Raw genomic sequence first — 12,609 nt, 5'->3', positions numbered from 1 at the left:
ATACCTAGGAAAGTTTAAAATACGTAATTGAATTGAGTTCTATTTGACTTACTTGTAACTTAACACCAGATCAAAGATAAAACTAACATTTTTTCGACCGCCTGTTATAACCTGTCCTGCAGCCATATCAATAGTTACAGTATCATTTTCTCTGAAAGGCATCGTTTCACTTGTCTGTTTGCGTGTAGTGAGTGCTGTGACCTGTTAACGTTTAAATAAGCATTTTAACTAAAAAAGACTGGTTAAATAATTAGTGAACAATTGAAGATTAAATTTCATGCAAATGTGTATATTTAGTAGGGAGTAAGTGCAACCTGTGATTTCAGTGAAGATGAAATAAAATGTTATCAGGAGTAATGTTACAAGCCTAAAATTACAAAGTATTTGTATTACAAGACAAAAGATTATTTATGTGCAATGAATTAAAAAAATTCAGCTGTGTCTATCGTTTGCGAAGGAACGAAGACAATTATTCAGTGCGAAAGTGTAAGTGCAATAACGTCGAGACCTCGTTTTCACCGAGATGCCTCTAAGCAAGGATGGAATTGACAAAGAGACCCTAAGAGTCCATCATCTGCTTCACAGATCTTGTAGGGGCAAAGCGCACGGCAATGGAGTAGTGAAACAAAACAATCGTTTCCCAACGATTTCATTCTCCTGCAAAAGGTTCGCGAAGACGAGAAATCCGATGACGTACGACGAGACGGTTATCAATGGCGTTTCGATGAAATCGACTGGCAAGAAGTTCAGCAAGAACCGTCCCAGCTCATGGGAATGCAGTGGCGGAGATAGCACGTGCCCTCTAAAAACAGAACACAATGGCTTCGTAATCGCTAATAACAATCGCCCTTTGTCCACGGGTACGACGATCGGCGCGGCAAATCACTTATCGAAGAAGCTAGACATGAAAGAGAAGATAGTCTTTTGTCGAAACGTCTACATCCCTCCTTATCAGTCAAAGTCAGGCATGAGAACTCACAAGAAAAAGGAAGATTGTCCAGATACGCGCCGAATTGGACCTGTGGAAAGTCGAGTTAAACTGGGGGAAGAAGGTTGGAACGGTAGCAGTATGATCAGAGTGGCAAAAGAGAGGAAGTGGAGAAGAATTGCCGCTGAAATCCAACAAACGGTGCCGTACACTGGGAGCGATTGTGGAATTCTTGGTTTAAAGAGACCTCCGAAAGCTTGGGACAACAGCGCGCAGAGGAAAGATCGTAAAGTTATTCAGAGGTCTGTGAAACCGATTAATGACATCATTGAGTGGGAGGAAATTGTTGAGATAGCTCTGGCTAAGAAGATAGGTCGTAGTAAGGGGAAAAGAAAGTGCAAGGATGGGGAGGATAGTGTGAACAAGGATGCTAAAGGTCGAAAGGAAGGTGTTCGAGGGAATGATGCAGGGGAATGTATGAAGCGCCTCGATGTGTTTCTACAGAACAGACTGCCGCCGCAGAACGACAAGGTACATGCTTTAACACCGCCAGACCTTGAAACAGTAATACTCAAAGGTTTACCTGGGCATTAAAAAATCTTATATATATATATATATATATATATATATATATATATATATATATAGATATGATGAATTTTTATAAGATTCACGAAGAGAATCTTTAAGAACATATTCACTTAAGAACATCTTAAGAATGTTCAGTTAAAAATTGAATAAAGAAATTCGAAATATTTTCGAAGTTATATCGTTGAGAAGCAAAACAGGCCATGCGATCTACTCTCGGTATTCAGGGGGAATAGGTTTTCTCGAAAAACTGTTTCTCAAATTGGCGTGCACGATTGAAAGAAAATTACTTTTAGACGTCATTTTGTCTAACGTTTGTTTGCATTATCTTTCTACGACTTCAATCTACTGGATCCCCCACAAATACTTAATACGTATCGATTTTGTTGTTTTTAATTGAAGAAAATAGGTGTTAAAAATAGGCGAAAATTGTTACTTTTTATTGAAACAGGCGTCAGTTGGTGTTTCTCATTTTTTTTAAAAATATTTTTAGGGGATCCGCTAGTTGTTGCCCTAAACTATAAAAAATAATTTGATTTTTCGATTTCCGACGATTGAACCTGGTGCTACATTGCACGTCGCAAACACCTATCTTTTAAGGAGGCTACTCCTCCTCCCTCTATAAAAAAAAACATTTTTTTTGTGACAATATAAAAATGGGAAATTATTGTGTAAACATAGAGCAATCAAATGCAAAAAGTTTCATCAAGGAAGTCCTGTACAGTTATTTAGAAAAAAAATCCTAAAAATTGTATCATTTTTAGGCGTCAAACCCGCAAATACTTTTTAATAGCAGGTTGATGCAGTAATATGTATAAATTACTCCGTAAAGTATTGAGTTTTCCACCACCACACTTATAGTTTTTATACGCAAGATGAGGAATCGATATAGGGTAGACCGGGGGCGATAGTAACAGGGGGGCGATTATAACACGTTAAATATCTCAAAACATATGATACACTGCATTCCACATTAGAGCATACCTGTTTCGCGCAGGCACGACCCTCGGGAAGCGTTGCTACGCCCCACTTCCCACTTAACCGCCTATGTTTTTCTCCGTCGCACGGACCTCGACTCTCTCTGTTAACTTTTCGTGCGGGACGTTATTTACGTTGACAACGGTCAGGTCCCGCGTTTGGGTTGTACCAGTTATTAGGGAATCATAACACACTTTTAAGAAACCACCACGACCAATCGCGTGCGGTTCAAACCGTCGGTAATAGTGGGAGCTGCGCAGATCGGTCGCAAATCGGTAGAGGCGTCGGTATGCTCTTATATGGAATGCAGTGTAGATATTAACACAAATTTTGGATATATGATGAAGAATAACATTTCGAATACACACATCCATATCCTAGCAGTATAGATACACAATAGACATGCATAGTGAAGAAAATAACTTTTCGATACCTTAAAGTAACTTTTTCTTACTGATTTAAAATTGTAATATAAATACTCCCTTTGCAAGTACTTATCACTTTTAAGTGTCTCGTCGATACAAATTTATAATTTAAGTTCAAAAACCTGGTCGGGGGCGATTGTAACATCGGCAGTCGGGGTCGTTTGTACCGGGACAGAACCGAATAATGACAAAGAAGATTAATAATATTGTCTTGTTTGAATGGAATCCTATAGCACAGCACAAGCAAACCAAATAAAAAATGGGTGCAATTTACTGAATGTAAGGATCGATCACCTGAAGAATGCACCAGCCAAAACGTTTTCTATTTCTGCCACAATGGCGACACCGCATAATTGATTATAAATTTTACTTTTTTCATTTATTATTATAATTAAAATCAATATATATTTTAATTTTGTAAAGTTAAATTTGTGCTACTATCGACTCTATGCACTGTTTCAACCGACCCGGGGTCGGGGACGGTTGTAACACTTTCTTCGCTTCTCATTTTTTATTAATAACTGGAATATTACTTGACATACAGCGAAACTGTTGTGGCTCAAATAATGTCAGATAAGTAAGTAACATTTTCGTAAAAAAAACTATTGTTGTAACTGTAATAGTTTTTGCGTAAGCGTATTCCAAAGTCAAAGTGTTACTACCGCCCCCCGTCTACCCTACGTAATATCTAAGTCTTTTAGAAATAAATTAAATAAATATTTTCTATCAATTAATTCGTAAAGTAATTAATTATCTGTTATAAGAAAATATCAATTTGATTGATTAAATATTACAATTTAAAAAAAGGTTACATCAAAATCAGTATATGCTTGTAGAAATCTGAACTCCTGTTTCCAGTAATAAGAACCTTATTTATTTCTTCTCTTGTTAGGTGCAAGAAAACAGCCACACTGTGTTTACACTTCCTACTTAATCCAGCTTTGTAAGAACATTTTACACGTAAGATTTTCCCATGGCCAAAAAACGATCGAGTAATCTCATGAGAATTATTTTTTAAATTCGACATTTTCAAATAAAATGCAATTAAATAAATGCGTCATTTTTGGCGCTTTTTCTGCCGCAAAATATTATATGATCTGCATTTAAAACTCTTTCATCTTCAACAAAATTGCGCCATGAGGGTGTTGAATTTGTAAAATCGCACATGTCGTTTATAGAAAGCTTCATTATTATTATTTTAATAAAAAATAAGTACTCTTTTAGCTTAAAATGCACGTTCACGCCGTATTGTAGACTGCAACTGACCTACTCTCTCCGGCCATCTTTGTTTGGGGACGTCACGACCGTCAATTCCAATACGGCGTCGGGCCGCTTGCCATCTCTAAACTCTCTCGCTTCATTGGGACCATCAATCCTGTAGCAACTGATAGCTGGGAGACCCACCGTGGTCACCAACTATCGCCAGTTGCCAGGACTACATACAGGGTCAGCGTTTTATCTTGCAACCCGCGCTCGCGCGAACAGGTGAAATGGCAACAGCGCCTCACGGACGCATTCCACTACAACTATGCACCGGCTCGGTGTTCGGAGAGCTGCCAGCGTCTCCTAGACAGCAGTGATGCCCGAGCTTCGATAATTTTGGGATGGTCTCTTTCAAATTAACGTCGCAAAGAGCTATTCAGAACTTGCCGGCCCGGGTTGAAAAATTTGGGGCCTTTTTCGTATAACTTTTGAACTATAAAATTTGCGCCGAAAAATGGGAAACAATTATTGTAGACTAATTGTTTCCCTATAGTGTAAGTAGTTTTAAGTTACGCGCCGTGTGGGGCCATATTGAAATATGTAGCCAGGATTTGGCAACACCGCACAAGCAAGACAACGGAAATATACGGCGAAGGGTGACCACCTCAGATCGCTCTAAGATAGAAAAGCAAACGTGTCGTATCATTAACCAGATCCCCGAATCTTCCTTGTGTTTAACTAAAAAGCCAACAATTATTTCCTCTTAATGATGAATAATTTAACATATTTTACATTTACTTAATTTTTTTCTATCAATTTTTTAACCATAATTATTGTAAAAAGCTTATGCAAACTGTTTATTTGATACTGTATTTAATGCTGTTTTTAAAATCCGTGGTGTTGATAAACAATAGGCTAGTTGTTTCTGTATCATTACTTTCAAAAATTGAGAAATTAAATTTTTATTCAGTTATGTGTTAGTTCTGCAGATCTCAGAATCTATTGTTCTTTTCCTTTTTTTTATAATTTTATCCTTAATGCAGTGCATACCTAGATCAGACGTAAGGGGTAACTAATGGGACGTGTCTTTGACTGTAGCGGTGTTTGAATTCTTTTTCTAGAATTTTTGTGTCTGAATGTTTTAGCTACTCAACGCCACGCCTATACCGGCTTCCGTTAATGTCATTTTTTGAAATGATGCGCCATTATTGTGGCTTTTACACGCAGGTGGCGAAAAATCTCTCCGTACAAGCGCATAGCGCCGCGGACAACCCTGTCGTGGCTAAAACTTTTTGAGACGCGTACGAGATCAGTCGACATTATTTTCAAACCTCATTACAGTAATCTGGGCCCGGAAAATCCCAATAGCTCTTTGCGACGTTAATTTGAACGAGACCATCCTAAAATTTTCGGAGCTCGGGTACCACTGCTGTCTAGTGGTCGCTGGCAGCTCTCCGCTGGGCCGGTGCAAAGTGACTTTTTGCGGACAAAATTCCGTATTTCCGTCAATTCTCAACCGATTTTTGATTTTTTCGGCTCATTTTGTAGGGGATTAAATTTGCTATAATATCAAGTTCCTGAATTGCAACCAAAACATGTTTTTTTTGTATCCTTTTTCTGACAAAGTTGGATGAAAGTTATAGTAGAACAATCTTTGGGGCTAATTTGATAAAATTTTGCTTATCTAAGTAGTTTTTTTACGTAAAATCTTCAATCGGCACTGGGCAATAGCGGAAGCATAAAACAGGCGATCTGTTGACACGTCAGAATGGTTGAAATACAACTTTACAAGGGTTGAAAATTTGGAATGTCTACCGAGTTTACTACAACCAGAACCGTCTAAAATATCAATTCAATATATGATTCTGGAACCTAATAGCGTTCAGAAATATCGAAGAACGTCAAAATCGTGATTTATTTTTTTATGTTTTTATTATTGTTTATTAGTAAATAAAACTTTATCGAATCTTCCCGAACCACATTTTGGGCATTTGGAATGTGGGTAAGAATGTAGTAAACAAATTAAAAAAAGAATTAGCTGCCACCATTTGCCACTGCGGTGGTGTCAATCCGATTTTGTTTAATTGGCGATAGCGCTCGAAGTGCCTTTCTGTGGACAAAATTCCGTATCTCAGTGAATTCTCAACCGATTTTTATCTTTTCTCGCTCGTTTTGTCTGGGATCAAATTTGCTAAAATGTCACACAGTAGTTTTCCAAAATTTTCTTTAGGGATTAAAAAAAAACAAATTCTGAACTTTTGGTTCCGAATCAACGAGTTTGTGGTTACGGGAACATTCGATAAAGTTTTATTTACTAATAAACAATAATAAAAACATAAAAAATAAATCACGGTTTTGACGTTCTTTGATATTTCTGAACGCTATTAGGTTCTAGAATCATATATTGAATTGATATTTTAGACGGTTCTGGTTGTAGTAAACTCGGTAGACATTCCAAATTTTCAGCCCTTGTAAAGTTGTATTTCAACCATTCTGACGTGTCAATAGATCCTCAAAGATTGTTCTACTATAGTTTTCATCCAACTTTGTCAGAAAAAAGGATAGAAAAAACACGTTTTGGTTGCAATTCAGGAACTTGATATTATAGCAAATTTAATCCCCTACAAAATGAGCCAAAAAAATCAAAAATCGGTTGAGAAGTGACGGAAATACGGAATTTTGTCTGCAAAAAGTCACTTTGGAACCACTGTGCGATGCACGGTTGTAGTGGAATGCTTCCGTGAGGCGATGTTGCCATTTTACAAGTTCGCGCGAGCGCGGGTTGCAGGATCAACCGCTGACCCTGTATTTAGTCTCATGCACCCTTCTTCAAGGCCACACACAGCCTAAGGGCTAGTCTACACATACGACTTTGAGTCGTATGATAGACGTGCGCAAATCCTGTGACAATCGACCGACTTCAAAATCCGAAGCAGTCGTAGGTGCCCGCCGATTGAACGACTGATCGTTGCCCTGCCGTCTCTGTGTGCGCGTTTCCATATGTCATGTAGGCCCTGGCAAAAACGACACGACTGTCGTACGACTTACAGTCGTATGTGTAGCCTAGCCCTTAGTCCCAGTCATAAAACTCTCAAAAGGCAGAACAGCCTGAGGCTATCCGCCCTCGATTCCCTTCAAACCACTTTGACGCTAACATGTACTTACATACAAGGTGTTTCACTATTGGTGGTAAACCTATAATCGAGTGGTAAACCTATAATCGGGAGGTGATTCTATAGGCCAAAATAAGATGAAAATATAAAATACAATTTTTTAATATTGCGCTTCGTTTTCAAGAAAACTGACTTTTAATTTTAGCCAAATGCATATGCGTGCACCGAAGTGCCACGCGGGGGTAAGCGGAACGGCCTACGGAAAGGACGACACGTTCCCCTTACCTGGAATGAAGATACTAACGTCATTGAAAGACGTTACCGAACATTCATTTCTTTATCACCATATTGTTGGATATCCAAAGTCATAAAACTTTTAAATAAACTATTTTTCGATACCTTTTGCGGTTTTGTAGATATCCAGGACAATATGAAAACTCACAAATTCTTTGAGAGTGTGTTTTCATCCCTAGGACCGTTTCATTGCCGAAACGAAAAATGGTTAGGTTATTAGTAGTTTAAAATTTTTTTCAAATTTCGCGTTGCCGAACATCTCGTGTGAGATGTGACATAATTAAATAAGAGAAACGTGCCAGACCTCCATTGAAGATCATCGCCACTCCCACCTGTGATCTAGTATTCGTAGCGAGACATCACTGTACACTAATTACATTTCGACTGCCGCTTTGTCTAAATGGAAACATCATACACTTTGTATTTTACGATACTATGAAACGTTTTGTTTTTTGTTGCCAGGCACGATCGGAGGAGCATTTGGCACGGGAACAGGCATGGTTAAGTTCCGAAAGAGTTTGGTTATTGCATCGAGGTGGCTTTACGCTTGCAATAAAATGTGGACCAGCAGATCCAGATACAGGAAAATTAAGAATCCGTTTAACTGCTTCCGGCGAGGAGCTTCTTGTCGACGAAGAGGATGTCGAAAAGGTATTATTATATTTCGTAAAATCTTGTTACGATATTACTATTAATGTTAAGAATTATTTTATCTTCAAACAAGCATAATTTTGATTATATACTAGTACGGTATGGTGGTTTGTAACAAGCCAGTATGAGTAATTGCGAGTGTATACAACGAAGCGTAAAATATATTTACTATAAAACCTTAGAGGGTAGAAACCACTTCAGTGAATAAGTAGGTTACGTTGAACTAACTGTTTGTTTTATTTGCAGGCTAATCCCCCGCAGTTTGACAAGACTGAAGATTTTTCACAATTACGGTTCCTCAATGAGTCTTCTGTTCTTCATACACTGAGACAACGTTATGCTAGTAATTTAATACATACTTATGCGGGAGATAGCATGATTATTATCAATCCGGTGGCGCCCTTAGCGATTTACTCAGAAAAGGCAGGTGATCTTATCCGAATAAGTCTTTTCATTTTTTTTTGCTACTATTTCCCGAAATTATTTAATAATTCAGTGACTAAAATATTTCACAATTTTAACCCAACGATTTAAATATTAACGTGTTATAATAAGTTGTTTGACAATTCAGTATCGTGAAAGTAAAGTGGTATACAGGGTGGCCGCGGGAAGACTGAACAGCTGGATATCTCCTAATGTATTGGAGATAAAAAAATAAAAAAATATGGCGTTGTATGGTTCGAGAGGGCCAATTTATTAGCGCAGACGATTTTTTTTTCGATTATTATTTTAAAATATACGATGGTCAAGTTCAGTTTTTTAAATGGAACTATTTTTTTGAAGAGGTGAGTTGATAGTGCGTTCCAAGACAAATTCAATAAGCATTAATGTATACACTTGATTTCCACTGGTTTTTGAGATATTGCGCTTGCAAATTTACTGATTTTCACTGGAAGAAAACCCGCTGAAATAGCAAGAACCGGGGATGGTCTTGCTGGCGTCACAGGTGGCCTTTCCTGTTGGAACAGATACCTATAGTGCCTCTACGAGCTATAGTGACTTAGGTGTGAGGCCACTCCGCGGGGTCTTAACCGATATCCTGCTGGGTATGGGCCGCTAAACGTGACCTCTTGCAGGACTGTGTTTAGGGAAGACCAGGACACAAAACCGGGGCCCTAAAGATTAAGTGTTACAATTTCGATTTTAATAAAATAAAAAAGAAATTGATTATCATTATTAAAAGACATCAATTAAGCTTTGCTACTGGCTATTAAAAATCGTCTCATATTAAATACAAATACATTTTAGTAAGGTATATGTACAGCATTAGAACAGTTGTAATATAAATTATTTTATATTAACAACTTATTTTAAGTTAAAATCACTGCATGCTTCAGGTAATTTTGGAGATTTTACCCTTTAGGACCCCGGTTTTGTCCTGGTCTTCCCTAAACACAGTCCTGCAAGAGGGAGTAGGGGGCACGTTTGGCGGCCCGTACCCAGCAGGGTATCGATTAAGACCCCACCGAGTGACTTCACACCTAAGTCACTATAGCTCGTAGAGGCACTATACGCAGGCCCAAAAGCTGCACAATTCTTTTCCGTCAGAAATGCTACTTAGGTAGGTACATCTGCGGTATCAAGAAGCGCACTGTTACTTTTATTTCGCACTTGCTTCTACGCTCAGATGACCGGTTCTTTTGGGAGGGATGCAAGCTCGATTGGTTAGGTTAGGAGGTGTGAAAGTTGCTAGACCAAATTTCTAAACTATAGGGAGCAGATTGTATTAGGACAATTCGGATTTGCATTCCTCCCAAAAGAAGCGGCCATCCGTGCGTAGAAGCAAGTGCGAAATAAAAGACTATTCTGAATGAGGAAGTTGAGTTTAATGTTTAAGTTTTGAAACATTAACATTAGTAAGTAGCATTTCTGACGGAAAAGCCTTTGGGCCTGCCATTCCTAACCCAGACCTTTGGCAGGTAGGTATCAGTTTCAACAGGCAAGGCCCCACCCGTGGCGCCAGCAAGACCGTCCCCGGTCCTTGCTATTTCAGCGGGTTTTCTTGCAGTGAAAATCAGTAAATTTGCGAGCGCAATATCTCAAAAACCAGTGGAAATCAAGTGTATACATTAAAGCTTATTGAATTCGTCTTGGAACGCACTATCAACTCACCTCTTCAAAAAAATAGTTCCATTTAAAAAACCGAACTTGACCATCGTATCTTTTAAAATAATAATCGAAAAAAACGCCATATTTTTTTACTTTTTATCTCCAATACATTAGGAGATATCCAGCTGTTCAGTCTTCCCGTGGACACCTTGTATATTTCATATCAGTCGTAAAGTGCTTCATAAATGGTTACATATTTCGAAGGACAAATCACATGTCCGAGGATATTTAATCTGATCGCAGGTTCGATGTCTGATAGCGAATAACATGAAATGTCACTTTTATCATAATTCACGGGGTGTCTTTAGATAAGTGCCATATAAAAATTATAAGAGATACGAAGAAATGTAATTTCTCGTTTTTTCGCCATTTTATCTTGTAGAATTTGAAGGTGTTTAAGAAGCTTTTTTCCATGTTTCGCAGTTATGCACATCAAGATCTTTTTGCGTTCTCTAAATGAAACTCCATGCTTTCATCGTACGATCGGTGTCGTAAAAGTATGACAACCGACATATTCTACTAATAACACAGTTCGACAAAATTTTACTTTTTTTTCGGACTTGTAACATTCACTAGGAGTTTCTTATAAGTTTTCGTGCGCTGAAAACGAACCCGCAAACCGTTTGTCGCCATCACCATCAGTTTTTGAGAAATTCGATTTTGAAAAAAAACTCAAAATATTCAACTTTGAACATTGGTGAAGTATTGCAGTGTTGTCTCGTTATGAGTACGGCTCCCCAGTTTTGTTAAGGATACATTTCTATCCCCGCTACTTCTTTTGTAGCGAGTGCGTGAGAATAACAATAAGAATAAACCAGAGAGCACGCGACAGCGGCAATTCATTTCGTTCGTGATAGTAGTTCAGTGAAATTAGGATCTCTCTTCGGAATAAATCCCAGCAAGCTAAATTTTGGTATAGGCCTTTATTTGATCGTTTTAAACATTATTTCAAAAGTCTCTATCGACCCCACCACCGCCAGACCGGGGGTCAATTGCACCCCCTTAGAGTGAATTTGGGCAGCAAACAAAATTGCATTGTACGCAGGAGGACATCCCCTACATATTTACAAAGTTTCATAATTTTTTGAATTTCCGGGTTCGGGATTTTCCCTTGTCAAAAGTATGGGTGTTAAAACTTGGTAATCCGACACACACAAAAATGGTTACTCCTACGAAAGAAACTCATAGGACCTTTCTTGTAGAGAATTTCCTAAGCTATAAATTTCATAATAGCCATTTTGGTCGTATAACTGCTAGGTAACGAGATATTCGCGGAAAACCGGTTTTTAACCCTCTGTAAAATTTTTAGTGGCGGTCCGATCGATTGGGACTTTTGACATATTGTTTAAAACGACCAAAAAAGGCCCATACCAAAATTTAACTTGCTGATCCGTAGATCGGGCATATTTCTGTCTAATTTCACTGGACTAATAGTAGAGGTGTTCGAGTACTCGGAAAGAGCGAGCCGGGATATACTCGGTTCGAATAACCGAGCCGAGCCGAGCGCTCGAATGAAGCGAGCAGCTCGAATAAAGCGAGTGGCTCTAAAGAAGCGAGCGGCTCGAAAAAACCGAGCGGCTCGAAAAAACCGAGCGGCTTGAAACAAACGGGTGGCTCGAACGATGGGAGCAGTTCGAATCTGTTTCGGGAATAATAAAATTTTCGAGCTGCCCCACTGCAATGCAGTGGCTGCATTTAATATTGTAAGCTGTATTAACCCTTTCGCTACTATGAATTACTATATTCGTCCAATGCAAAGCGTTTACATTTCAAAATAGCAAGTATGCAATGAAAATTTTCGACTGACAGTTACACACAAAAAACATTTACGCTAAAAAACTGGTAATTGCAAATACAATTTTATGAACAAAATTATTTGATTTACATTCGAATATTGAGTTTAATATAAAAAACGAGTACGAGTATAGTTTCCGGCAGAGAGAACTGTAGCGAAAGGGCTAAGAAAAGGCGTACAGTAATGTTCACTGATTTCGAATCCGACGATGGGATTTGTAAAATTAAATTGTTTAAAAAATTTGTTTTACAAATTATATTGTAAAAAAGATTTAGAATAAACATATTTGTTTAGTTATTTTCCCCGCAGAACACGATTCTATATGTACCAAAACATGTAATTTTGCAATCATTTGTTTAAACAAATTGTTTGTTTAGTGGACTAAACATCGGATTCATAACATCCATGTATCATGACGTGTTACGCCATTTTCACCGCTAAATTCGTTTTCAGCGAGCAAAAATTCATCGGAGACGATATATTTCATTAAGGTTGGAAAACCTTGTCGGACCCTGTAGTCATGAT

The 12,609-nt window shown here is 38.2% G+C and overlaps 1 protein-coding gene across 8 annotated transcripts in view; it reads left to right on the top strand.

Annotated features, from left to right (window-relative positions):
* Positions 1-12,609, top strand: part of LOC143377162 (unconventional myosin-XVIIIa) — a 390,650-nt gene that overhangs the window by 256,162 nt on the left and 121,879 nt on the right. For 7 of the 8 annotated variants that reach the window (XM_076828160.1, XM_076828159.1, XM_076828157.1 and 4 more), the window contains 2 exons: positions 7,992-8,180; positions 8,427-8,603. In XM_076828160.1, the coding sequence (XP_076684275.1) occupies positions 7,992-8,180; positions 8,427-8,603 (366 nt within the window). Of the gene's footprint in view, positions 1-971; positions 1,460-7,991; positions 8,181-8,426; positions 8,604-12,609 lie in introns of those variants that run through there. The other variant, XM_076828163.1, reaches the window with a different exon arrangement.

Source organism: Andrena cerasifolii, chromosome 15, assembly GCF_050908995.1.
Source record: "Andrena cerasifolii isolate SP2316 chromosome 15, iyAndCera1_principal, whole genome shotgun sequence".
NCBI classification, from domain to species: domain Eukaryota; kingdom Metazoa; phylum Arthropoda; class Insecta; order Hymenoptera; family Andrenidae; genus Andrena; species Andrena cerasifolii.
Note: the sequence above shows the minus strand (reverse complement) of the source record. Positions and strands in the feature narration are given on the sequence as shown.